Source organism: Rana temporaria, chromosome 10 (genome assembly GCF_905171775.1).
Source record: "Rana temporaria chromosome 10, aRanTem1.1, whole genome shotgun sequence".
Classification (NCBI taxonomy): domain Eukaryota; kingdom Metazoa; phylum Chordata; class Amphibia; order Anura; family Ranidae; genus Rana; species Rana temporaria.
Window position 1 is genome coordinate 16,228,452 of NC_053498.1, and position 27,929 is coordinate 16,256,380.

At 45.6% G+C, this 27,929-nt stretch overlaps 1 protein-coding gene across 1 annotated transcript; it reads left to right on the forward strand.

Annotated features, from left to right (window-relative positions):
- The first annotated feature begins 87 nt into the window (after positions 1-87).
- LOC120916367 (cell number regulator 1-like) lies at positions 88-27,922 on the forward strand. Its single transcript, XM_040327289.1, has 5 exons — positions 88-187; positions 18,500-18,749; positions 21,944-22,102; positions 26,425-26,561; positions 27,652-27,922. Exons 1-5 carry the CDS (start codon positions 182-184, stop codon positions 27,793-27,795), a joined length of 696 nt encoding a protein of 231 aa, XP_040183223.1. The 5' UTR covers positions 88-181; the 3' UTR covers positions 27,796-27,922.
- Positions 27,923-27,929: the final 7 nt, after the last annotated feature.

The window sequence follows — 27,929 nt, forward strand, 5'->3', positions numbered from 1 at the left end:
ACCCCCCCCAGGTGGCTGCTATAGACGCCCCCCCATGTCAGTTTTCTCCATGTCTTCTGTATCACCCTCTTTCTTCCAGGCTATGCTGGTAGCTGAAGTTAATTATCTCTAATTAGTGAAGGAGGAAAACATGAGGCAGGCTGGGGCTGTGTAATAGCTGAGGCTGGATTAGTGGCAGAGCATGTTTGTGAGTACTCCATATCTTATGCAGTTGTTGTTTTGTTTTTTATGGGGGGGGGGTTGTTGGGGGGTCTGTGCACACTGGGCATTAAAAATGGTGCGTGTGTCGGGGTCTCTATGTTAGCCTATGTATACATGCACATTAGAGGCGTATTTGTACAGGAGACATAGGTGTGCGCAGCCTATTGCATTAGGGTGTGCACCCCAAAACTCAAACACACATGTGTATGTGTGTGTATATATCTATAGATATACAGATATATAGACACACACTCTAATAAATGTAAAAAACATTTTAAAATGTATTAAAACATGGATGGTGTTAGTAGGGCAGTGGATGTGTCAGTAGTTTTTTGTATTTATTGTTTTTGTATTTATTGTTTTTGTATTTATTGTTTTTGTATTTATTGTTTTTGTATTTATTGTTTTTGTATTATTTTTTACAATTACATTTTTTTTATTATTTAAAAAAAAAAAATTAGGAGCCCTGTTGGGGGGGCTTCGGTGCAATATCAGCACGGGGAATCTGTGCCGCACAGGGTGATTAGGGCGTGCCCTGGCACACCCCCTGCGCACGCCTATGACAGGAGAGTTTTCAGGCTCGAAAAACAAGAGGAGCTTTCTGGAAGATTGGGGGGAAAATGGTGTGTTTATAAATGCGACATTTAGAAACGCTTGGCATTTCAATTCAAAGAGAGCAAGTATGTTTTGTAAAGGGGGGGGGGACTCTTATAAGCGACTGCCCATGAACTCTCATAAACTATTATGCGAGAAAAGCTTTTTATTTATTATTATCTGCTGCTTTTTCTGCATCCAATGTGTATGGACCCTTTATGCCGTTCATTTGGAGGGCCCAGATTTGCAAAGCACTTACGCGACGTATCTTCGAGATACGCCGCGTAAGTGTAAATATGCGCCGTCGTATCTGTGCGCCGTGCCCACAGAACTAGATACGCCTGAAAACAGGCTTAATCCGACCGACGTAACTTTCCTACGCCGTCGTATCGGGGGCGCATATTTACACTGGCCGCAATGGGCGCTCCCATTGATTTACGATTGGAATATGTAAATGAGGGAGATACGTCGGTTCACGAACGTAGTTGCACCCGCAGTTTGCGTAAGACTTGCTTCAAGTTATTCCCCATATAGGAGGCGCAAGTCATGTTGAGGTATGGACCAGGGAACACAGCTGTCGTCTTTTACGTAGTACGTGAATAGGGCTAGGCGTAGGTTACGTTCACGTCATAGGCAGTGATTCGACGTATCTTAGGCAGTGGTTTCGACGTGATTCTGAGCATGCGCACTTGGATGCGTCCACGGGACGGCGCATGCGCCGTACGTTATTCGTATCTTTGACACTCAGTCCATCATTTGCATGGGGTCACGCCTCATTAGCATGGCTCACGCCCACTTCCACCTACGCTGGCTTACGCCGAGAAAACCCAGCGTAGATTTGGGGGCGAGTGCTTTGTGAATACTGTGCTTGCCTCTGCGTAGCGTATATTAGATACGCTACGCCGGCATTAATATGCGCCAATGTATGTGAATCCGGGCCTTTGTTTAAAATGTCACCTTAATCTGCAATACGCCTTTTGTTTGGTATTCACTTAACTGAGATTCAAAATAAGACCTTGTCCACAGTAGTGCATTTTCTCCTGCGTTTGCTGTTGTGCTGGCGTGCATGGCAATCAAAATCCCGTTCTCTATGGTGCGCACATCAATGGCAGCACAGTGCGTTGTGTGTGCGTGCATGTTTTTTTTTTTTTCTTTCTGTGAGTTTTACTTGCACAATTATGTATGCATGTGTATCTTAGTGCTTGTTTTGGGGCACTGCACTCATATATGTGTATACATTAGGGATGAGCCCGATGTTCGCCGAATAGCGAACAATTTGGGGTATTCGCTGCAAATTAAAAAGCCACGGAACACCCTGTAAAAGTCAATGGCCCGGATTCAGCTACATTTGCGCATTTATTACGGAGGCGCAGGGCAACGATTTTGCCCTGCGCCCCCGCAATTTTCTTGCGCTGCCCTCGATTCACGGAGCAGAAGCTCCGTAAATTGCGCGGGCGCGCCGGCAAAATGCCCGGCGCAAGCTCACGCAATTTAAATGATACCGTAGGGGGCGGGAATCATTTAAATTAGGCGCGTTCCCGCGCCGATCGTAGAGCGCATGCTCCGTCGGGAAACTTTCCCGACGTGCATTGCTGCAAATGACGTCGCAAGGACGTCATTTGCTTCAAAGTGAACGTGAATGGCGTCCAGCGCCATTCACGAATCACTTACGCAAAGTACGTAAAATTCTAATTTCGCGACGCGGGAACGACGGGTATACGTAACATTGGCTGCCCCTGCTAATAGCAGGGGCAGCCTTACACAAAAACCGCCGTACGGAAACGACGTAAATTGCGTACGCAGGGCTCGCGCAACGTTGTGAATCGGTGTTAGTATGCAATTTGCATGCTATACGCTGAGCACAACGGGAACGCCACCTAGCGGCCATCGCAAGAATGCAGCCTAAGATATGCAGGCCTAAGAGCCTTATGCCTCGCAGATCTTAGGCTGCAGTCGGCGTAACGAGGTTCCTGAATCAGGAGCACTCGTTACGCCGGGGCAAGTAAGCAATTGCGCTGTGTAACTATGGTTACACAGGCGCAATTGCTTCTTGAATCCACCCCAATGGGAGAAATCAAAAGTGCTAATTTTAAAGGCTTATATGCAAGTTGTGGTCATAAAAAGTGCTTGGGGACCCGAGTCCTGCCCCAGGGGACATGTATCAAAAAAAAAAAAAAAGTTTTAAAACGGTCACTTTTTTTGGAAGCAAATTTATTATTTTTTTGAATGATGCTTATCCACTTAAGACCCGGACCTTTAGGCAGGTAAAGGACCTGGACAGTTTTTGCGATTCTGCACTGCGTCGATTCAACTGACAATTGCGCGATCGTGCGACGTGGCTCCCAAACAAAATTGGCGTCCTTTTTTTCCCCACAAATAGAGCTTTCTTTTCGTGGTATTTGATCACCTCTGCAGTTTTTATTTTTTGCGCTATAAACAAAAATAGAGCGACAATTTTGAAAAAAATGCAATATCTTTTACTTTTTGCTGTAATAAATATCGCCCAAAAATATATAAAAAAAATGTTTTTCCTCAGTTTAGTCCGATACGTATTCTTCCTATTTTTGGTAAAAAAAAACACACAATAAGCGTTTGGTTTGCGCAAAATTTATAGTGTTTACAAAATAGGGGATAGTTTTATTGCATTTTTATTATTATATATTTTTTACTACTAATGGCGGCGATCAGCGTTTTTTTTTTTTACCTTGACATTATGGCGGACACATCGGACAATTTTGACACGTTTTTGGGACAATTGTCATTTTCACAGCAAAAAATGCTATAAAAATGCATTGTTTACTGTGAAAATGACAATTGCAGTTTGGGGGTTAACCACTAGGGGGCGTTGAAGGGGTTAAATGTGACCTCCATATGTGTTTCTAACTGTAGGTGACGGGGCTGGACGTGTGAGGTCATTGATCGCGCTTCCCTATATCAGGGAACACACGATCAATGAAGCTGCCACAGTGAAGAGCGGGGAAGCTGTGTTTACACACAGCTCTCCTCAGTTCTTCAGCTCCGGGGACCGATCGCGGGACTCCAGCAGCGATCGGGTCCCGCGACCCACGGCAGGATGTACAGGTACGTGCTTGTGCCCAGCCGTGCCATTCTGCCGACGTATATGCACAGGAGGCGGTCCTTAAGTGGTTAAAGGCTTATATGCAAGTAATGGTCATAAAAAGTGCTTGGGGACCCGGGTCCTGCCCCAGGGGACATGTATCAATGCAAAAAAAGTTTTAAAACCGTCACTTTTTTTGGAAGCAAATTTTTTTTTTTTTAATGTGAAACAATTAAAGTGAAATATTCCTTTAAATTTCGTACCTAGGGGGGGGGGGGGGGGGTGTCTATAGTATGCCTGTGAAGTGGCTAATTTTTCCTGTGTTTATAACCATCCCTGCACAAAATGACATTTCTTAAGGGGGAAAAAAAGTAATTTAAGACTCGCGGCTATAATGAATTGTTGCTGAACAACCCCCCCCCCCCCCCCCCAAGTCCAATACCAGGCCCTTTTGGGTCAGGTATGAATATTTAAGGGGAACCCCGAAGCAAGAAAAAAAAAGCGTGGGGTTCTCCCCAAAAATCCATACCAGACCCATATCTCCGAGTACGCAAACCTGGCAGGCCGCAGGAAAAGAGGAGGGGACGAGAGCGCCCCCTCCTGAGTCCTCAACCTGGGGAGGATGCTTTGGGGTCCAAAGCACTATGTCCCCATGTTGATGGTGACAAGGGCCTCATCCCCACAACCCTTGCCCGGTGGTTGTGTGGAGCTTATCAGAATCTGGAAGCCCCCTTATATGAATTGGTAAGGCCTACCATTTCACCAAAAAAACTGTCAAAAATGTTAAACAGAGACCACTTAAAGTGGGAGTTCACCCATTTATTTAATTTTTGCCCTTTCCCCCTTAGATTCCTGCTCGTTTTGTCTAGGGGAATCGGCCATTTGTTTTAAAATATGATCCGTACTTACCGTTTTCGAGATGCATCTTCTCCGTCGCTTCCGGGTATGGGTCTTCGGGAGCGGGCGTTCCTTCTTGATTGACAGTCTTCCGAGAGGCTTCCGACGGTCGCATCCATTGCGTCACTCGTACCTGAACGTCGGTGCGGCTCTATACTGCGCCTGCGCACCGACGTTCGGCTTCTTTCGGAAAATCGTGACGCGATGGATGCGACCGTCGGAAGCCTCTCGGAAGACTGTCAATCAAGAAGGAACGCCCATACCCGGAAGCGACGGAGAGGATGCATCACGTAAACGGGTAAGTACGGATCATATTTTAAAACAACTAGCCGATTCCCCTAGACAAAACGGGCATGAATCTAAGGGGAAAATGTGTTCTCTAAGGCCCCGTACTCACGACCAAACATGTCTGCTGAAACTGGTCCGCAGACCAGTTTCAGCAGACATGTTTGGCCGTGTGTTGGCCCGAGCGGACCATTTTGGGACGGATCGGACAGGTTTCCAGCGGACAACTGTTTCCCGGACTTGTTTTAAAACAGTCCGCTGGAAACCTGTCCGCCCGGACATGTACGGTCGTCTGTACAGACCTACCGTACATGTCCTGCCGCCCGCATCCCTCGCATGCGTCGAATGACTTCGACGCATGCGTGGAAGCATATTTAAGGCGGCCCGCCCACGTCGCCGCGTCATTGTCGCGGCGACACCGCGTCATCGACGCGGCGACACCGCGGACACGCCCCGCGTAATGTTTACGCGCGGGCTTCTGTTCGATGGTGTGTATAGCCATCGAACAGAAGTCCCCGGGCAGTCCCCGGCCAGACATGTCCGATGGAAACGGTCTGCAGACCGTTTTCATCGGACATGTCCTGCCGTGAGTACAAGGCCTAAGGGTGAACCTCCGCTTTAAGGAAAAAAAAATAATAATTCCAGCAATGCAATTCCATTCTCGCGTTCCGGAATGGGCAGCTCCCGCCGAGTGACACGTCTACCGCTGTGACAGCTGTTGTATAGCTGAGGGCGGGGCCACCCAGTTACATGCGGGTGACCCCACCCCCCTCTGATGCCACGGGAAACCCCCGTTGCGTCAGAGGGGGCGGGGTCACCCACGCACGTGATGGGTGGCCCCACCCTCAGTTATTTAAGAGCTGTCACAGCAGGTTTAGTGTCATTCGACGGGAACCTCCCATGGAGATGGATCATGTTAACCTTTTTTTTTTTTTCCCTGTATCCTCCGGTCGAGCATGCATGTACATCGCTGGATTTGTTTTTCTTTTTTAATAAAGGACTTGTCCCAAACTGTCTCCTGTGTTTTTTACCACTTTTTTTTTGTGAAATTGTAGAGGTACAATGTACCCCGCTACTAATTCACATAGGGCGGGCCGGGATCTGGGGGTCCCCTTTTGTTAAAGGGTCTTCCAGATTCCGATAAGCCCCCCGCCTGCTGACCCCCACAACCACCGGGCAAGGGTTGTGGGGATGAGGCCCTTGTCCCCTTCAACATGGGGACATGGTGCTTTCTTTGGACCCTAAAGCATCCTCCCCATGTTGAGGGCATGTGGCCTGTTATGGTTGGGGAGGGGAGGGGGCCGCTCTCTCGTCGTCCCCCCTTTTTTCCTGCGGCCTGCCAGGTTGTGTGCTGGATAAGGGTTTGGTATGGATTTTTGGGGGGGGCCCCCACACCATTTTTTTTTTAAAACAAATTGGCGCAGGGTTCCCCTTAATATCCATACCAGACCTGAACTGTCTGATATGGATTTTGAGGGGGGCCCCTATGCCATTTTTTTTAAAACAAATTGGCGCAGGGTTCCCCTTAATATCCATGCCAGACGTGAAGGGTCTGATATGGAATTTGGGGGGGACCCCCACGCAATTTCTTTTTCAGGGGGTTCCCCTTAATATTCATACCAGACCCAAAGGGCCTGGTAATGGACTGGGGGTGTTTTTTTTATTTATTTTTTATCACTGACTTTTAACTGTATTGCAGGACCAGACAATTCATTATAGCCGGGAGTAGTTTTAAATGACTTTTTTCCTTTAGAAATGTCATTTTGCGCAGGGATGGTTCTAAACACGGGAAAAATGTGCCACATTTTACAGGCATACTATACACCCCCTAGGTACGACATTTAAAGGGATATTTCACTTTAAGCATTATTAAAATCACTGCTCCCGAAAAAATGCATTTTTTTTTTAAAAAAACTTTTTTTTTTAACATTAATACATGTCCCCTGGGGCAGGACTCGTGTCCCCAAACACTTTGTATGACAATAACTTGCATATTAACCTTTAGGCCGGATTCACACTTGTGCGGTGCGAATTTCAGCTCTCTTATCTCTGCAGAGAGATAAGAGAAGTGTTCAGCAGATCCATTGCGTTTTAGCTGCAGATTAGCTGCGATTTTGGAGACCTGGGAGAGGGGAGGGGGGAAGTGTATTGAGCTGAATGAGACAAATCCTGAAGAGAAATGAACACATCTGCGAATCAGCTGCGTACCCATAGGAGATAATAGGCCTGAGCCGCACCGCAATGCCTAAAATACGCACACGTTTTTTCGGCAATGCGCAGTGCGAATGCATCGCACATATGTGAACCAGCCTCATTGAAAACAATGTATTTAGAAATGTTCTACGTATTGGATGTGGTTTAAGCCGCACTCAATTCACATAGGTGTGAACCCGGCCTTAAAATTAGCACTTTTGATTTTTCACGTTTGTGTCCCATAGTCTTTAACGGTGTTCGAGTGTTGAAACAAATTTCTTGCCTGTTCACATGTTCTGCTGCAAACTGAACAGGGGGGGTTTTTCGGCTCATCCCTAGTATACATGTATATCTCTATTAATGCTTGTTTTGGAGCACTTTACTTTATTTCCCCCCCCCCCCCCCCTTTTTTTTTTTTTTATTGTATGTGTGTGTATATGTGTATACATATCTCTATTAGTGCTTGATTTGGAGCACTGCACTTCCCCCCCCTTTTTTTTTGTATGTATGTGTGTATACATATATATCTTTATTGGTGCTTGTTTTGGGGTACTGCACTTTCTTTTAGCCCCCCTTTTTTTAGGTAGGTGTGTATACATCTATTTGCTTTTGGGGCAATGCACCCCCCCATTTTTTTTTCTTATGTATGTGTATACATATATATCTCTATTGGTGCTTATTTTGGGGCACAGTTCTTTCATTTTTCTTTTTTTAATGTGTGTGTGTGTGTATATATGTGTGTGTGCAGGGATGGACTGGCCATAGGGACTACAGGGAGTTTCCCGGTGGGCCGATGGCTCAGTGGGCCGTTTTTTAAAACAGAGATGCTGCTTGGAGGACTTTTTTAACGCCCTGGCAGCGCCCCAGTGTAAAAGCACTCATGCCTTCATAATGGGACTGCAGCGGAAGTGTTTTTCAGTCGCTTTACAGGCGCCCAAAAGCGCCTAAAAAACGCCTCAGTGTAAAAAGGGGTCCTACACTCACCCCCTCTCTTTTACACTCACTCTCTTTTTCTTACACTCACCCCCTCTCCCTCAACCCTCCCTCTCTCTCTCTCATTCCCCTCTCTCTCACCCTCTCATGATATACAATAATGGATGTAGGGGCCTTTTGGTGGGCGTGATTTTTCCGGGGGGGGGGGGGGGGGGGTTGGGGCTGCATTTTATTGAATTAAAGTGGGCCGGTCTGGATGAAGTCCAGGGCCGAATTTTTGTCCCAGTCCAGCCCTGTGTGTGTGTGTGTAGACGGCTAAACTGGGGGAACCCTTTAGTGGTCAATAACATCGCAGCACAGTGTGGCACTCTATATACCTGGCAGGCAATACATTTAATCAGGCATCCTCTTATGAATAAACTGTAAAACAGCAATAATGATGGCGGTTCTTATAAATCTCAATGGCCTAGTATACTAAATGATAATAACTGATAACATACTGGCCCTGGGTAGGACTAAAAACTCTGCTACCATATAATGTGGAAGTGACAGTGACCTAATGGAGGGAGAGTGTGGTCCCCCGAAAGCGTATGTGTACCATCTAGAGTGGGTGATAGGCTAGTATTGTGAAAATAGGGAACATAGTCCCTAGGTGAATACCTACACATGGGCAAGTGCTATGTATTTGCAAGTGTACCCGTGAGATGTGCTGGGCCACATCTACCATATAAAGCCTAATTGATTAGGCGATGGCTAATAATGACCATGGTAGCATGCCTATGCTGAGCTATATAAAGTGGGGCAAATTATGCCCTAAAGGTGTGTGTGTGTGTGTGTACCAGGGGCGGACTGACCATTGGGACTCTCGGGCACTGCCCGAGGGCCCCATGTCACTAGGGGACCCCATCAGGGTTGCCAGGCTCAATAAAACCAGGGACAGTATGTAAAAATCTGTGTTTTTTTTACATCTGTCCCTGATATGTTCAAAACCGACATGCCTTTGATGTGAAAATCCTGAGATTTTAGCTGCCCTGCCTATGCAATGCCTCCTGGCGTGGTGGCCATCTGTAAGCCCAGGGGCCCCATAATCTTCTATTGCCCGGGGGCCCCATGAGTTGTCAGTCCACCCCTGGTGTGTACAGAACAAAAATAAATAACAAGACAAAACACCATATGTGAAAAACGCCATGTATGAAAAATCCTGTAAGGAAAGAGGCGTGTATGCAGGTGCTCCCCAAAAGGGGAAGTGATGGGAACCATATAAGGTGTTGCACTGAGGTGCAGTCAATATAAAGTGAATATTACGCTATGGTGCAGAAATAACATCATAGTGAGTGGATCACCCACCATATCCAGCAGGGGGGGTCCAATAGGAGGCAACAGCCCCTACCCGCTAGTGATATAATGCGGGTAGTAATGTGCAACATTAGGTATTGGGTGAACTGAAAAGCTAAGGGGTACTAGGATAAGGTATAAGTGAAGAACTATTAAGTAAGGTAATTAGGGATTGGCTAAGAAACAGTTGAGATCGATGTCTACATTTAAGCCATGTGGCACAAGAGACCCCAGTCGGTAGATCCAACTCGTTTCGTTCTGAGAGATTGCAATTTCTTTATTCCCACCCTTCCAGTTATCCTTAATCATATCTATTCCGTAGAATATTAGCCCTGATGGATCTTTTTGATGGTACTGTTCAAAGTGGCGTGATAGATTATGTTTGGCGAATGCTTTGCGGATGTTGTTGATATGCTCTCTTATCCGAACGCGTAGGGGTTTGGTGGTTCTGCCCACATACTGCAGATGGCATGGGCACTCGATGATTAGTGTTGAGCAGAATACGCCATATTCGATTTTGCGATATATCACGAATATATAGCCGAATATTCGAGAAATATTCGCTAAATTCGAATATTCGTGATATTTTATCGAAATGAAATGTTTGCGAAATTTCGCTATTGCGAATGCGAAAATAATTGCGAAATTTCGACAACTGCGGTAGGAGCACTCTGATTGGCTCAGAATATTCGTGATATTTTATCGAAATTTCGCAAAATGCGAATGCGATATTTATTGCGGAATTTCGACAACTGTGGTAGGAGAACTCTGATTGGCTCTGATGCAAAAGAAGGGCGGAGAAAATAATCGCGCAATATTCCTATTGCCGAATATTCGCATTGCGAATATTCGGCAATATAAAATGATCGCTTCAGCTACTCGGCCCAAGGTCTCTAATCATACCAGCAATGCTTTTAGACGTCGATGGAGATCACTAGGATGTGATCTGTTCTAAAAATAAAATTGAAAAAATCCGAATATTCGGAATAGCGAATATTGACCGCGAAATTCGAGATATTCGCGAATACTCGAATATGCCATATTCGAGCCGAATATTCGCAATACGAATATTCGTGAGCAACACTATCGATGATGTAGGTCACATGAGTAGTATTGCAGGTTATTAGGTCTCTGATTTTGTAGACTTTTTGATCTGTCTTGGACTTGAACTTGGTCTTTCTTCGGGGCTGCTTCTTGCTTTCCCTGCATGCTAAACACCTCTGGCATTTGTAAAACCCTTTGAGCTCAGGGCAAATTTCCACCTTCTTTGGGGGGTTGATAATGTTATGTACCAGATGGTGTCTGAGGGAAGGGGCTTTTCTATATATGAATGATGGCCTTTTTGGAAGTATCTTGGACAGAGTGCAGTCTTCTTTTAAGATAGGCCAATATTTCTTCAGATTACTTTCAAACTCTTTGTACTGGGTGTTGAATCCAGTAATAAATGCAATGTCACCTTGTTTTTTAGTGGTCTTTTTCTTCTGCAACAGTAGGTCTTTGCGGTCTTTCTTTGAAATTTCAGTTTTCAGTCTGTCTAGGTTTTCGGGTGCATAGCCTTTTTCTTCAAACCTTCTTACAATGGTTTGTGCTTGGTTGTTCTAGTCATCAAGAGAGTCGCAATTTCTCCTCATCCTCAAAAGCTGTCCCTTAGGAATGTTGGCCTTCCATTTTGGATGGTGACAGCTTGAGGTCGGGATGTACCCATTGCGGTCCGTTTCTTTGAAGAAAGTTTTTGTATGCAATGCCATCCCTTGTTTGTAAATCTCTAGATCCAGGTATTCTATACTTTTTAGTGCTGAATTTTCCAGTGAACGGAAGTTCGAATCTGTTATTATTGAGCTCAGAAAAGAAGTGCTGCAAATTTTCTACTGTGCCATCCCAAAGGATAATGAGGTCGTCAATGTACCTACGGTACATTACGATCTCTGGGTAATCTGCATTATAAATGTATTCCTCCTCCCAGAGATTCATCAGGAGGTTCGCCACACTGGGGGCATAGCGAGCCCCCATGGCGACGCCCTTGGTTTGCACGTAGTACTGTTTGTTGTACCAGAAGTGATTGCACTCCATGGCCATGTGTAGCCCCTCCAAGATATAATCAATTTGTTCTTGTTTGAACGTTGTTTTTTCATGCAGAGCTGTTGCAACACCCATCAGTCCATCCTCCTGCTTTATACTTGTGTAGAGTGAATTGACATCTATGGTGACTAGCAGAAGTGTTTCTGCTCCTTCTACTGACCTTAGTTCTTGGATAAGCTGAAGGCTGTCTCTTAAATATGATCGGCCCTGCTTCACTAGGGGTTGTAGATACGTGTCAAGGTATTCCCCAAGGAATGGTGGAATTTATGTCACTAATAATCGGCCTTCCTGGTGGCTTGGCCAATCGTTTATGTATCTTCGGTGTATAGTACATGACGGGGGTTTTTGTGGAATTAGAGACTAAGGGCCAAATCCTCAAAAGAGATACGACGGAGTAACTGCTGTTACTCCGTCGTATCCCTGGTCCTAACTATGGAACTGATCCACAGAATCAGTTTCCCATAGTTGGGGAGAAGATCCGGCATGTGTAATTGAATTACACTGCCGGATCTTAGGATGCAGTACCGCATCTGCCGCTGGGGGCATTTCGCGTCGAAATGCCGCCTCGGGTATGCAAATTAGGACTTGCGGAGATCCACGAAGCTTTTCAGCTTCGTTTTTTCTCCGTAAGTTTTATTTTGCAAACGCAAAATTAGGGCTGCTTTTACAAGGTGTAAACTGTTTACACCTTGTAAAAACAGACCTTTCTTGCTAGCGACGCAATTTTTTTTTCATTTTAAATTTTTTTTTTACCCGCCGCAACTTTATTGTCCCGTCGCGATCCACAAAGCCTGGCGTAACGTAATTTTGCGCTATGCACATCGGGAAAATGACGTCACGAGCATGCGCAGTGCGGTCGGCGCGGGAGCGCGCCTCATTTAAATGGGAATCGCCCCCTGGAGGAGAGGAACGCCTTGCGCCGGCCGGATTTAAGTTACACCGCTCAAAATTTCTAGGTAAGTGCTTTGTGGATTGGGCACTTAGGTAGAGATTTTGCGGCGGTGTAACTTAAATAGGAAAAATTACGTTGCGCCGCTTCTTTGTGGATTACCCCCTAAGTAGTCAGATTCATTTTTACTGAGTATACCCATATCCTTCCCCTTCTTTACATATTTTTCAAGCCGTTTCTGGTATTTCCATTTGGGGTTTCCGTTGAGCTTCAGATATGTATCAGCCACTGAGAGGAGGTTATGCATCTCCTCCTCATAATCCCCCTTGCTGAGAATAACCAGGCCTCCTCCCTTATCTGCAGGGCGTATGACTACCTCATGTTTATCCCCCAGCTGTTTAATAGTTCCATAGTCCCCCCTCTCCATCTTACATCTCCAACACATACCTGTTTGTCCATTGTTTATTATATTTAACGCTACAGTGCTACAATACCATCTCATTGCTATTTTGTAATTCCTTTCTTGATATTTGTTCGCTATAGATGTTTGTGAATTATTTCAAATATTTTCTCCCATTCTATCTCGGATATCGATCTCCCTATTTCTTTTTCCCGTTTTTTTTTTTCTTCATTCCTGTTCTCTCTAAGGGGTCCTGAGGGGAGTAGTAAGCCAAATAACTTGGATAGCTTTTTAGTTGGCTTTTGATCATCTATTAATATTTCCTCAAATTTAGTTTTTGATTTGTTTATTTAAGGTAATTCTATATGTGTTGCAATATATGTGTTTATTTGATGGTATTATAGCCATTTGTGTTTATGTTCAGGTTCCAAATCTTGTATTTTTGGCATTTTTTCCCTTCCACTAGGATCTGGGCCACCCTTGCATTCTCCAATATATTCCATTTTAAGTATTTTGTGGTTGCGAAGGCTGGCCGACATTCTGGATTGGAGAACAAGCGGAAGAGGGTCATAGGTCCCATCGTAGTGGATAGATTCCCCTTTTTTAATTCTGCGTCCCATATTTTTTATGTGGTTTTTGTAAATATTGTTCATTTTTTATTTCCAGGACATAGGTGGGGTTTTATCCAAGGGAGGGCTTTGAGTTGGATTCCTATAATATCTTCTAGTTTAACCCATTGTTTATCCTCCCTATTATGATACCAGTCTATAATCCTAGTCAGGGAGGCTGCTTGTAGATATTTGAGAAATCTGGTAGTGCTAACCCACCCTTTTTTCTTTTTGGGGCAGTGCACTTTATTTTACCCCCCCCCCTTTTTTTTGTATATATGTGTGTGTATACATATCTCTATTGGTGCTTGTTTTGGGGTACTGCACTCCCCCCACACCTTCTTTTTTTTTTGGTGTGTGTGTGTATACATGTATATCTCTATTAGTGCTTGTTGTGGGGCACTGCACTTTATTTTACCCCCCCCCTTTTTTTTTAAGGTATGTGTGTATACATGTATATCTCTATTGGTGCTTGTTTTGGGGCACTGCACTTTATTCCCCCCCCCCCTTTTTTTTAGGTATGTATGTGTATATCTATCTATCTATCTATCTATCTATCTATCTATCTATCTATCTATCTATCTATCTATCTATCTATCTGTGCTGGTTTTGGGGCAATGCACTTTCTTCTTTCCCAGTGCCGTATCGCCAAAAATGGCCTGGTCATTATGGGGGCAAATCCTTCCGGGACTGAAGTGGTTAAAGATGACCAGTTTTTAAGTCTCACAAAATAGAATATGAAAGTGTAATCGAGACTTTTTCAAGCAGCTTCATTGAAAACTTCAGCTCCAGCTTGGGGTTTTCTCCATATTAATCGTCAAAATATCACTGAGCTATAATAATAATAATAATAATAATAATAATGAAAAGTGTGTGTTTTTTTTTTCCTTTTTTACTGTGGGACTTTATTAAAGCCAAATTAAACACAAAAGCAAACATTTATTATATTGAGCTATCAAGTTGGGCATTTATTAATTCCTATCCAAGTTATTATCCCTAATAAAACCTTAAAACCAAGCTCAGAGAGACTGTCCTTATGTCTGGATCAAAGTGAAAAATACTTGTAGCCTGGCTGTGCAGGAGTGGGGAACCCAGTCATCTCCTTCCCTTGCAAAGGTAGTGCTGCATGTACAGTGTTAAACAAAAAACAGTTGGCACTAATATAATTCCTGTATAATAAAGTAATAGTCTACTGTTTTGGATCAGACCCATCGTCTCGTGAGTATCTGCTAGGGTGACCACATTTCCAAACTTGCCATTCAGGGACAACCCCTCCTTCACAAAAAAATGCCAATTTTAAAGTTTTTCAGGAGCAGTGTGTTGCGGTACCTCTCTTCCCGAGCTCCAAAGTACACGAACCGCCGCTAACCGCCGAAGTGCAATAGGTTCCAACCGGCAACCCTCTCCATACACCGTCCTTAGTGGCCAGTAACCCAATCCCCTCCAGTAACGAGACCAAGCTCCATCATGAGGGTAAAACACGAACTCTTTTTACTGTGGGCTACCCGCCCGTATTTATGCAGGTCTCCCGCCTGGTGGACACTCCCCTAGGGGACCAGATGGGAGACTGAAATAACAGAACGACATGGGGACATTTCAAACATACATCCCCACCATTTCCCAGCATGCATCACAGTTTCTAACTTTATAACTGCCGAACATTTTATATTCATATAACGTATCCCCAGATAGCCTGGAACTGAGGGCATATTATTGGGGAATAGCAAGCAGACGAACACAATATGTCCAGTATACGGATGGGTCCGTCACACAGTGATTCTAACTATGCTTAAAGTGCAACAATAAAAATGAACAATTCCTCTAAATATAGTGCCTGGGGGGTCCCCTTAGTCTGCCTGTAAAGTGGGGCATGTGGACCATGTATAGAACATGCTGCAGCAAAAATGAAATTTCATAAGAAAAAAAAGAGTCAAATCACATTTAAATTTACTCACGGTTGCAATTGCTGGCACCTGGCTATTGAAAAAAAGAAAAAGCAAAAAAAATCTAATGGCCCCCCCCCCCCTCAGTCCATACCAGCACCCACAGGTTCTACCCCCCCACCCCAAAGTATCACGTCCCCATCTTACCCTGGCTGGTGGTTGTGGTGGCATGCAGGCAGGGGGGATATCAGAATCTGGAAGCCCCCAAAGGGTCTGCAATGGACTAGGGGAGGGGGACCCCATGTCGTTTTTTTTATTTATTTTTTTACTTTTTTTTAATGTCAGCTTTATTTTTTATTTAGCTGTCGGTGGGAAAGCCCATTGACAGCTGAAGACTCATCAGTTGTTAGGGACGCCGGCTTTCCAGCCCCATTCTCTCATCGGGTGGCTGTGTCAGTTTCATTCCGGGACACTTTATTGTCCTGGAATAAATGTGCCCAGGAAATCCAGGACACGTGGTCACCCTAGTATCTGCCCCCTTCCTGATTAAACCTATGTAGTTTGGTGCATGCATAAGAGAGACCACAGTGAAACCGTGCCCAGATGTGTGTTACTTCCTTTATTTTCTTCTGGATACATGGGATTATATAGTATGAGTGGCAAGTGTCGTGGGCAAATGCATCCAGGGCCGCCATCAGGGGGGTACAGGCAGTACACCTGTAAGGGGCCCGGAGGCCCACAGGGCCCCAGATGGCAACCCCCCCTTTATTATATATATATATATAAGTATTATTTAAGGTCCCAGAGGTCCCCAGGGCTCTGGATGGCAACCCCCCTTTTTTTTAGGAAAGCATTACATTTTTTTTATTTTATTTCACATATATATATATATATATATATATATATATATATATATATATATATATATATATATATATATATATATATATATATATATATATGTATTTTTTTTTTTTTTTAATTAAAGGGCTCAGAGGGCCTCATGTGGCAAACCCCCTTTTTTATTTTTTTTATAAATGTTTATTTTTTTTTATTTTTGTTTTATATATTTTTTTTGTCCCGGATGGCAACCCCCCCTTTTTTTGTAATTTCTATTTATAAAAAAATAAATAAATAATTATGTATGTATGTGTATATATGTGTGTGTGTATATATATATATATATATATATATATATATATATATTAGGGCTGTGCGTTAAACGCGATATTAACGGCGTTAACGCAAACCCATGTTAACGCCGTCAATATTTTTATCGCGCGATTAACGCAGGAGCCCTCGGGGTGGACATGCAGAGTGTGCAGCGGCGCGGCTTACCTTCTCGCTGGATTCACAGGCAAGTTACTCACCTTGTCCCTGGATCCAGCGATGCCACCCCGCTGTGTGATCGAGCGGGTCCTCCTTGCTTGGCGGGTCCTCCTTGCTTGGCGGGTCCTCCTTGCTTGGCGGGTCCTCCTTGCTTGGCGGGTCCTCCTTGCTTGGCGGGTCCTCCTTGCTTGGCGGGTCCTCCTTGCTTGGCGGGTCCTCCTTGCTTGGCGGGTCCTCCTTGCTTGGCGGGTCCTCCTCGCTTGGCGGGTCCTCCTCGCTTGGCGGGTCCTCCTCGCTTGGCGGGTCCTCCTCGCTCGATTCACAGTGCCTGTGTGCCGCCGAGCTCCGTTCCCTGCGACGTTACGACGCACGGGAGCGGAGAACGGCGCCAAATTTAAAAAAGTAAACAAACACAATACACACAGTATACTGTAATCTTATAGATTACAGTACTGTATGTAAAAAATACACACCCTCCTTGTCCCTTGTGGTCTGCCCAGTGCCCTACATGTTCTTTTATAAAATAAAAACTATTCTTTCTGCCTGAAAAAACTGTAGATTGTCCAAAAGTGTCCCTTTATGTCAGAAATGGTTTTAGATCAGCTAGAAAACAGCGATAATAAATTATAATCACTTGCAGAATTGTGCGATATTTGTGGGGAAATTCGTCATAAATTAGAGCGATTAATCGTGAGTTAACTATGACATTAATGCGATTAATCGCGATTAAAATTTTTAATCGTTTGACAGCACTAATATATATATATATATATATATATATATATATATATATTTTTTTTTTTTTTTCTTTTTATTAAAGGGCCCAGAGGCCCCCAGGGCCGCCCCGGATGGCTACCCCCTTTTTTATATATATATATATATACATACATCTTCTTTTTTTTGTAAAGGGCCCCCCCCCGCTTCTCAATTCGCCCCCCCCCCAGTTCTCCAGGAGGGTCCATGCCTGAAGCTGTGTAAGGGGCCCCATAATTCCTGATGGCGGCCCTGAGTGCATCCTAAGCAAAGCGTTATCTAGATACTCGTAGCTTCTGATTGGCCATTCAGCTTCAGGCATGGGCCCCCTGGAGCAGAGAACCGGGGGGTGGACTGCTGTTGCAGATTGAGAAGCGGGGGGAGCACCGCGAATTGAGAGGCTGGGAGGGCCGCCGCGGATTTAGAAGCTGGGGGGTGCTGCCACCGCGGATTAAGATATGGGGGGGGGCTTTGGGTGCTGACGACCAAAAGAAAATATATAAAATGTAAAAAAAAAGGGGGATGCCTTCCAGGCCCCTTAGAGGTCGGGTGGGGGGGGATTTGGCTTCTGCTGAAAAAAAAAGGGGCGAAGTCATGCGGGCCCCTTAGAGGTCGGGGGGGGGGCTTTAGGTGCGGATGAACAAAAAAATTGATAAAAAAAAAGGGGGGGATGCCATCCGGGCCCCTGGGGACCACCGAAACCCTTACAGGTGTACTGCCTGTACCCCCCTGATGGCGGCCCTGTGTCCATGTAAGGTGAACTTCCTCCAGAACCTGGGCGTCACCATGTTTGGTGTAGTCCTGAAAGGAGGCGCCATCTTTAGTTACACATATTTCACTCGATAGTTTTTTTTTTTTTTTCAATTAACAGTTTTTATTGGACACGAGGTAACCCCCGTGTCAGAAAAGATACGGTACAAGGCACTCGATAGTTTTTAGTAAGGAATAAGAAAGCAATTTTTTTTTTTTTTATACAAAAATATATAGACTTTGTAGAAAAAATGTATAAAAATGGGCATTTTACCTAATTCATCACACTACCTCTAACATTATCTCTGCCAGGCTGGAAATGCCAACCAGGAACACATGGCACTGCCGACGATGCACGTACCACCCTCTACGCCAACACATATGGCGCAACCTACAGCTCCCATGCAAGTTCCAGTGGCTAGTGAGAAAAACCTACCACTGCCTGTGATGCAAGTCCCATATTCTACGCCCACACAGATGATGCCAGCTGCTGTTCCCATGCAAGTTCCAGTGGCTGCGACCATGCCAACACAGACTGCAGCTCATCTCTTTGCACATCCTGGTATGTACCACTGTTATTATCACGGGTAGTTGCAGTATGTTTGTATTTCTGATGATTAACCCGTTGGGGGGGGTTATTAACGAAAAGGCAAATCCACTTTGCACTACAATTGCAGTCGCTGTAGATCCTAGGGGGACATGCAAGGAAAATAAAAAAACAGCATTTTAGCTTGCACATGATTGGATGATGAAATCAGCAGAGCTTCCCCTCATTTCAGATCTACCCCTTGTAGTGCAAAGTGGATTTGTCTTTTGTAAATAACAAATGGCTGTGCCCATGGCTGTACTGATAAGGCGGCACCGATAAGGTGGCACTCATAGGCGATGCTGATGGGCACTCATAGGCGATGCTGTTGGGCACTCATAGGCGATGCTGTTGGGCACTCATAGGCAATGCTGATGGGCACTCATAGGCGATGCTGATGGGCACTCATAGGCGATGCTGTTGGGCACTCATAGGCGATGCTGTTGGGCACTCATAGGCGATGCTGTTGGGCACTCATAGGCGATGCTGTTGGGCACTCATAGGCGATGCTGTTGGGCACTCATAGGCGATGCTGTTGGGCACTCATAGGCGATGCTGTTGGGCACTCATAGGCGATGCTGTTGGGCACTCATAGGCGATGCTGTTGGGCACTCATAGGCGATGCTGTTGGGCACTCATAGGCGACACTGGGCACTAAGTGGCACTGAGGGACACTGATGAGTAGCACTGATTACTGGTGGGTGGCATTGCTGGGCATCACTGTTTTTATCACTGTACTGTTATGGTGCCAGTCAGTGTCCATTTGTGGGCACTGACTGGCATATTTTGGCACATGTGGATGGCCATGGGGGATGTACCTGGCGATCCACATGTTGAAGGCTTCCCTGGTGGTCCAGTGTGGGCACCCGAGGGGGGCTGCGCTGATGAACAATCAGCGCGACCCCCCCCCCCCCCCCCCCCCCCGTCGGGAGAGCCGCCGATCGGCTCTCCTCCTACTCGTGTCTGTCAGACGCAAGAGAGGAAGAGCCGATCATGATCAGCCGTCAGAGGCTCTTTACTGAGATCAGTGTAGTGGTGTGTCAGAATGACACGTCGCACCACCGATCGCCGCGATGCATGGGCGCGCGGCGGCTGTTATCCTGCAGGACGTCGATAGACGTCCAGTCAGGATAACAAAACCACTTCCCGGAAGTCAATATGCAATTCACCGGGTGGGAAGTGGTTAATCCATTAAGGGCCAGATTTTTGTAGATCGGCGTAACTTTGTGCGGGCGTAACGTATCCTATTTACGTTACGCCTCCGCAAATTTTACAGGCAAGTGCCGTAAATAGGCCGGTGTAAGCCCGCCTAATTCAAATTGTGAAGAGGGGGCGTGAGTTATGTAAAATAACCATGACCCGACGTGATTGACGTTTTTCACGAACGACGCATGCGCCGTCCGTGGAAATCTCCCAGTGTGCATTGCTCCTAATACGCCGCAAGGACGTATTGGTTTTGACGTGAACGTAAATTACGTCCAGCCCCATTCACGGACGAGTTGCGCAAACGACGTAAAATTTTCAAATTTCGTCGCGGGAACGACGGCCATACTTTTTTTTTTTTTTTTTTTTTAAGTGTATTTTTGTGCGTGTACGCGAGAGAGGAGCCGGACTGCAGGAGTTGGCAGTAGGCAGGCCTCACCCAGAGGCAATCTGCCACCTTTCTCCATGCCCCGGGTGGCAATGGTGGGTGTGTGAGGGGGTCCTCCCACACAGCCCGCCCTACCTGCTCCGCTTTGAAGCCCAACGGGGCAGAGGGACTCCCTATAAAGGAGTGAGAGGATTTGCCCGCTCAACCAGCCCCGTTAGTCCTTCGCCTCTCTTTTTAGAGACCGCGTGGTCAAAGTGCGTGCATGTTAACCCAATTTCGAGTGCGTGTGTAGGTGTGGTGGTTTTTGTGGGAGGGGGGTGGGCGTACTAAGCGCAGGCTTACCTCGCATAGCACACCCACCAGGAGCCGGGCTGAGACCACCAAACTCAATTCACATGCAGCCGAGACCGGGATCCGAACCCCTAGCTGCAGAGGTGAATGGCTTGTCAGCGCAGTGCCAATTGCGTTGAGCCACCGCAGCTCCCTCTCGACGGCCATACTTAACATTGGTACGCCGCACTCACGCCACCATATAGCAGGGGTAACTTTACGCCGTATCTGTACTGCGTCGGCCGTGCGTACGTTCGTGAATTCGCGTATATAGCTGATTTACATATTTCGACTCATAAATCAGCGTACACGCCCCTAGCGACCAGCGTAAATATGCAGTTACGATCCGACGGCGTAAGAGACCTACGCCGGTCGGATCTAATAGAAATCTGTGCGTAACTGATTCTAAGAATCAGGCGCATAGATACGACCGGCCAGACTCAGAGATACGACGGCGTATCTGGGGATACGCCGTCGTATCTCTTTGCAGATATCTACATCACTTACCGTACATATATCCCCCTTACTTTGTATAGGGGTGTGTGCACTATCATTTTATTAATGCTGCGTTTTGTTCATTTTACTTTTATTTAAAATAGTTATTCTCTGTTTAAAAGTAACCCACCCCCCCGGGGGGGGGGGTCATCTAAGCAGTTAGGATAACGGTACATTTATTCTGTGTATGTATATATATGTGTGTGTGTGTATGTATGTGTATGTATGTATGTGTATGTATGTATGTGTATGTATGTATGTGTATGTATGTGTATATATGTATGTATATATATGTGTATGTATGTGTATATATATATATATATACATACATATATATATATATATACATATACATATATATATATATATATATATATATATATATATATATATATATATATATATATATATATATATATATATATATATATATATATATATATATATATATATATGAATTTCCTTAAGACAATCGCAGAGCAATAGGCGATTCTGCTCGGTGCAGACCTGCAGCCACTTTAAGGCCTGATTCACACCTTTTGCGTTTGGCAGATTTGCGCTACAGAACGTCTTCCATAGGAAACCATGTTAAATGGACTGTAGTGCAAATCTGCAAAATGCACTAAAACTGCAAAGGTGTGAATCCAGCCTAAGGGACAACTTATGTGAACAGAACATTAGGAGACCACGTGTGGGTTTTATTTCTTTCGTCCTTTTTATTTTTGTGGTAATGTGTATAAATGTTTTCTTCTAGCTGTGACCATGCAGCCCCAACCGCAGACGTCTGTTGTGTTGAACATGCAGGGCGGCCCATCAATCCAGAACTACATGGGACCCAGAGGAGGGACTATGGCATTTGGACCCGTTGCATGGGGTACTGGCCTCTTGCAGTGCTGTGACGACCTCCCGATATGTAAGTACAGACAACGCAATTGGATCAGTTTTTTTTTTTTTTGCAGTGACTTTTAAGCTGAACTCCAGGCAGACCACGATATACATATGTTCGCTGTTTTACCTACCAAAGGCGTTCTTTGCCTATCCAGTCCTTGAGGTCCTTGGTTTCGAGTTCTGGCCAGAATTGTATCTGCCTGGAGTTTACATGTTCTCCTTGTTCTTGCATGGGTTTCCTACAGGTACTTACATTTTCTAAAGACCTGCCACCAAGTTAAAGTGGAGTTCCACCCATAAATATAACATTACATCAGTAGTTTTAAAAAAATGTCATTAGTCCTCTACGAATTTTTTTTTTTTTTTTTTAGATGCCTTCAGAAGTGTTGTTGCTAGGCAGAATAGTTAATCTTCCCACTTCCTGCACCTAGGTGCTTAAGCTTCCTAACCTACACCGCACAGACTCCTGGGAATGTAGTGGGTGTAACTTTCCAGGAGTCTGTGCACTCCCCAGTCTCAAAGAATCATGTGACTTGGACAGCACAGGTGCTGAAACCTGATCTGACACTGCTTGTGCAGCACTGAGCATGTGCGAGATCTGCAAGGCTGAAATCCAGGAAGTCATACAGTCTGGCTTCATGATGCCCACACTTAAGATGGCCCCAGTCAATTTCTATTTTATAAAGTGTCTAAATGCTGTAACAACCTAACAAAACGGACCTTAGTTTACAGACTAACTTTACTAGAATACATTAAGCTTGTGTATTACAGGGGTATTTATATTTAAAAAGTGAAATTGTGGCCGGAACTCCGCTTTAAGTGGTCTTGGCATGTGGATGTGTATACATAGGAGATGGGGACCTTGGATTCTAGGCTTCTGAGTGCAGGGACTAATGTGAATGTAGAGAGCTGTGTATATTGTCATGGCTACATAAATGCCTGTAGTAAATTGCAATAGACAAAGTGGTCCAATTACATTGTACAATAGTCCTGTTTCGATTGCTTGTACTGAAATGGCCCCACCATTTGGACTGAACTCCTCCAGATCCTGCGTGCCTTAGCTAGATTCAGGTAGAGTTAGGCCGGCTTATCAGTAGATAAGCCGACCTAACTCTGAATCTGCGCCGACCTAGGTTTAAGTGTATTCTCAAACGGAGATACGCTTAAACCTATCTAAGATACGACGGCTTGCGCCGTCCTATCTTAGGGTGCAATATTTTGGCTGGCCGCTAGGTGGCGCTTCCATTGTGGTCGGCGTAGAATATGTAAATCACTAGATACGCCGATTCACGAACGTACGCCCGGCCGCCGCAGTACATTTACGCCGTTTACGTAACGCGTTACAGGCCTAAAGTTATTCCATCAAATAGATGGAATAGTAATGTTAAGTATGGCCGCCGTTCCCGCGTCGAAATTCGAAATTTTTACGTCGTTTGCATAAGTCGTCCGTGAATAGGGATTTATGTCGTTTACGTTCACATCGAAATCAATAGGCCCGTGCGGCGGACGTAGCCGCAATGCATACTGGGAAATGTAGGCCCACGGCGCATGCGCAGCTGAAAAAAAACGTCAATCACGTCGGGTCAAGCCTCATTATAATAAAACGCGCGCCCCCTTTGACAGATTTGAATTAGGCTCCCTTACGCCCGCCGCATTTACGCTACGCTGCCAGAAGTAGGAGGCAAGTACTTTGAGAATCATGTACTTGCCTCTCTGACTTAAGGCGGCGTAGCGTAAACACGCTAAGCTACGCCGCCTTAAAGTTAAGGCAATCTCTCTGAATCTAGCCACTTGTCTCCACCTCCCCTGGACTCTGCATTCAGCAGACTCTGGCAACAAATTCTAACCCTTCAATTGCTGCTTTCCTGCTTCTCCCAAGCAGCAGCACATGTTAAGGGGGGTGCACTGTGATGTAAGGGAGGGTGAGGGCTCTTGACCTCTGATGTAAGAGGGGGTTGGGTGGACATCCAGTCTTGCAGATACAACTGGCCCTTTGAGGGCAACCGTGATGCTGATCAGTGGCGGTGCGTCTATAGAGGGCGCTGGAGCGCCGACCCCTCTGGCTCTCGCACCGCCACTGAATAACATAGATTCATGCATTGCATGAATCTATAGAAATAGGAGAAGGAAGATGGACAGCCGCACTCCGGAATAACTTTAAAAGAAAGTTGTCTATTTTCAACTGGAACATGTACAGTCACCGCAACCACAAAACAGCCGACGCGTTTCGCACTTTAATCTAGTGCTTAGTCATGGCTATTTCTATTTCTCCTATTTCTGTTGCTACGTGCATTGCCAGCACCTTGGTAATCCGACCGTCCCTGATTGTCTACGGGGCTCACCTGGAGCGGTGGAAATCTCATTGCATGAATCTGTTATTGTTGCCGGCCGGTGCCGCAACTATTCAGATGGCCGGACGGTGAGCGCCGACTACCAGAATAATGGCAGCTGGTTGGCTGTGCGGAAGTGCCTCCTGGCTCTGATAGGCTTTCCGAGTACAGCCCTCGGCTCCCAGAAGATTATCCTCGGGACATACAGGAGGTGCGTTCCTTGGATAAGACTGACGGCCGTCTCAGCCAATCAGGTTTACCGATTCTGGTTATCGGTAACCTGATTGGCTGAAGCGTCATCGAGGGACGTGGAAGGAGAAAGGTAAGTGCCGGGCGGGGGGGGGGGGGGGGGGGGGGTGTATTTTACTGGGCACATTGGCGACAAAGGGCACAGTGGTGACAAAGGGCGCAGTGGCAACAATTAAAGGGCACAGTGACAGGCACAGTGGCGACAATTGGCACAGTGGCGACAATTGAGGGGCACAGTGGCTGCGTTTGGCACAGTGGTGACAATTGAGGGGCACAGTGGCTGCGTTTGGCACAGTGGTGACAATTGATGGCACAGTGGTGAGAATTGATGGCACAGTGACTGCGTTTGATGGCATGGCACAGTGGTGACAATTGATGGCACAGTGGTGACAATTGTTGGCACAGTGGCTGCGTTTGATGGCATGGCACAGTGGTGACAATTGATGGCACAGTGGCTGCGTTTGATGGCATGGCACAGTGGTGACAATTGATGGCACAGTGGCTGCATTTGATGGGCACAGTGAGGCTGCAATTTTTTTATTCTTTTTTTTTTTTTTTTCGTTTGCGCCCCCCAAAAAATTTGAGCACCAGCCGCCACTGATGCGGCCCATGATAAACCTTAGTTTGACACACCTTCTCTATATATTACAGTTAAACCTTGGATTGCGAGCATAATTCGTTCCAGAAATATGCTTGTAATCCAAAGCACTCTTGTATCAAAGCGAATTTCCCCATAAGAAATAATGGAAACTCAAATTATTTGTTCCACAGCCATTTATTCGTAAGTCCTTCAGTTTATAGTCCATATAAAAAGATTATAGCAATGTGATAAGTTGTGTAACCATAAAATGTCCATCCACAAATGGAAGCCTCCGCAAGGGGATTGGAAGCAAAATCCAGCAGGAGCTACAGAGTATAAAAGAGAAGAGAGGCGCCTCTAAGTGTAGCAATATGTTTCTAAATGTTGTACCTTCATTAAATGTAACCATATTGCTACACTTGGAGGTTCCTCTCTTCTTTTATACTCAGTTGTGACATGACGCTACTTGTATATCAAGTCAAAATGTATTACAAATTTTTGCTTGTCTTGCAACACGCTCTCAAACCAAGTTACTCTCAAACCAAGGTTTTACCGTACAACCTTTTTAATCTTGGGTTAAAGGAGAAGTATGGGCAAAGATGGATCACAGGAGTGCAGTTCTTTCTTCACTCCCGAGACCCATTTTCGTCTGACAGCAGGCTAGAGCTAGAGCCCTCTGTTGGATGGCATCACAGATGGTCCAGGCTCTGAAAAGATCCCGATCATATGGTTGGTATCCACCCAGAAGCCTGGACTGGCAGCTGGCTCAGTCTCCTTGTTCTCCTTTACAATGAAGATGGTCCTTAATGCCACTGGCTGTATGTATGGAGTCCTTATCCTGCTGCAAAATCAGTTTGGGGCCAATACCCTGGCATGGTGGGTAAGTGTCTGCCTGTATTTTTTGGGGAATTGAGGACAACTTGGGCAGACCTATGCTAATGTAGAGAGTGGTGATAACCTCGGCATTGCTCTCCGATTGAAATACTTTGAATGAAGGGCACTGTGATGTCACTGTGATGACACTTTTTAGGGGGCAGGAATAGAAATATTGCAGGTAACAGTCCTCAGATGCGTTCTCATTTTCTCTGCCTGGGGTCCCATTGTATTGAATATAAATTAATAAATTGCCTGGAGTTGGATTTTGGTTGCAATAAAATGCATAGTATATTCAGTCTTTTTCTCTCCCAGGTGTGTTGGGTTGTTTTTGCACCTGCATATTTCCCTGCTACTTGTCTTCGTTGTTCGGTGAGGGGTGCTGTTTTGGAATATTGCCCGGTGCCATGTGCCTATTGCGTACAGGAGTGCGAGAGCGTTACAGAATACCAGTGAGTCCATTTAAACTTTTGCTTTCTTCTTCCAACTACATACCTGATATTGGGCAATTTTTATACCTAATGTGAGCTCATTTTTTTTTTAATTTCACTGACTTCAGCCCTTTCTTTTCCTATGGACCTCTAAAGGAGAAGTACAGTCAAAGGCTTTACTTCTGTGGACCACAGGAGTGCCGGTCGTTCTGCACTCCTATGACCCATTTTCCGTAGTGAGCTGAAGCCCGCTGTCGGCTGACGTCTCAGAGCTGGTACAGGTCTGGGTAAGATTACGACCAAATGATCCGCCCACGTGCCTGGACCGGCACCCAGCTCAGCCTGCCCCCATTCCCTCCACAGCCAAGACCTCCAGTGAGTGTGTGTATTGGGGTTATGGACATAGCAATGCCAGCGACACCAGCTCTCTGTTCGGGGAGCTCTGAGAACCGAGCGATCATTGGTACTTGATCGCTCGGTTCTCAGCCTTAAAGCCAGTGGGGGACTTAGACGTCACCTTTTTGCCCATTGAGGGCAAAGTAACCATGTCTGCTGATGGCCCAATCACCTAGCGAGTTGTGTTGGTCAATCCACATTAAAGTTTTATATACAGTGGAACCTCGGATTGCGATTAACGAGCGTTTCGCAATGCGAGCACTGTATTCCAAAAAATCCTAACTCGGTTTGCGATTGTTGTCTCGCAAAACGAGCAGAATTCAGGCCAGTGCAGTACTGCGTTTGGCCTGAGGTGGGGGGGGGGGGGCGCCGGAGCCGAACATCAATGATCGGCGCCGTTCGGAAAGGCCTGAGGACAGTTTGGCAAACCTCGGGAACGGAGTCATTACGAGGTTTGCCGAGGTGTCCTTGGACCTTTCCGGCTGTTTCCGAGGCTCTCCGGCGCCCCCCCCGCACTGTTGGTAGCCAATCACCTGGCCCCAACACCTTTCTACATGGGAGGGCAGAGACCTCATCCACCTGAGTAAACTCTGACAATGGAACTTAACCAGGGTGAATTCCTGCAGTGTGAAAGTATAGAGTAGTAACTCCTGACATGTTTCGTCCCATAGTGTATGTGTGGAACACTTACCATCTTGCACCTCTGTCCATACAGGGTAGTCTTTGTAATGACTACTGTACCATTTGCTGCTGCTTGATATGTGCTCTCTGCCAGATGGCCCGGGAAATAAAAGGACGAGAATGGCATCGCAGAAGATTTCCAATGCCATGGAGGATGGAAGATGCAGGACCCTTATAGGGTGCCATGCTTTGTTGTATTATGTATATTTATATGCAACGTTGTGTATTTATAATTAATAAATATTAATATTTTTGGGGGAGACGGTTAGGGTAAGTCCAACTAACATATTAAATGTTTAATTTTAGTTGTCT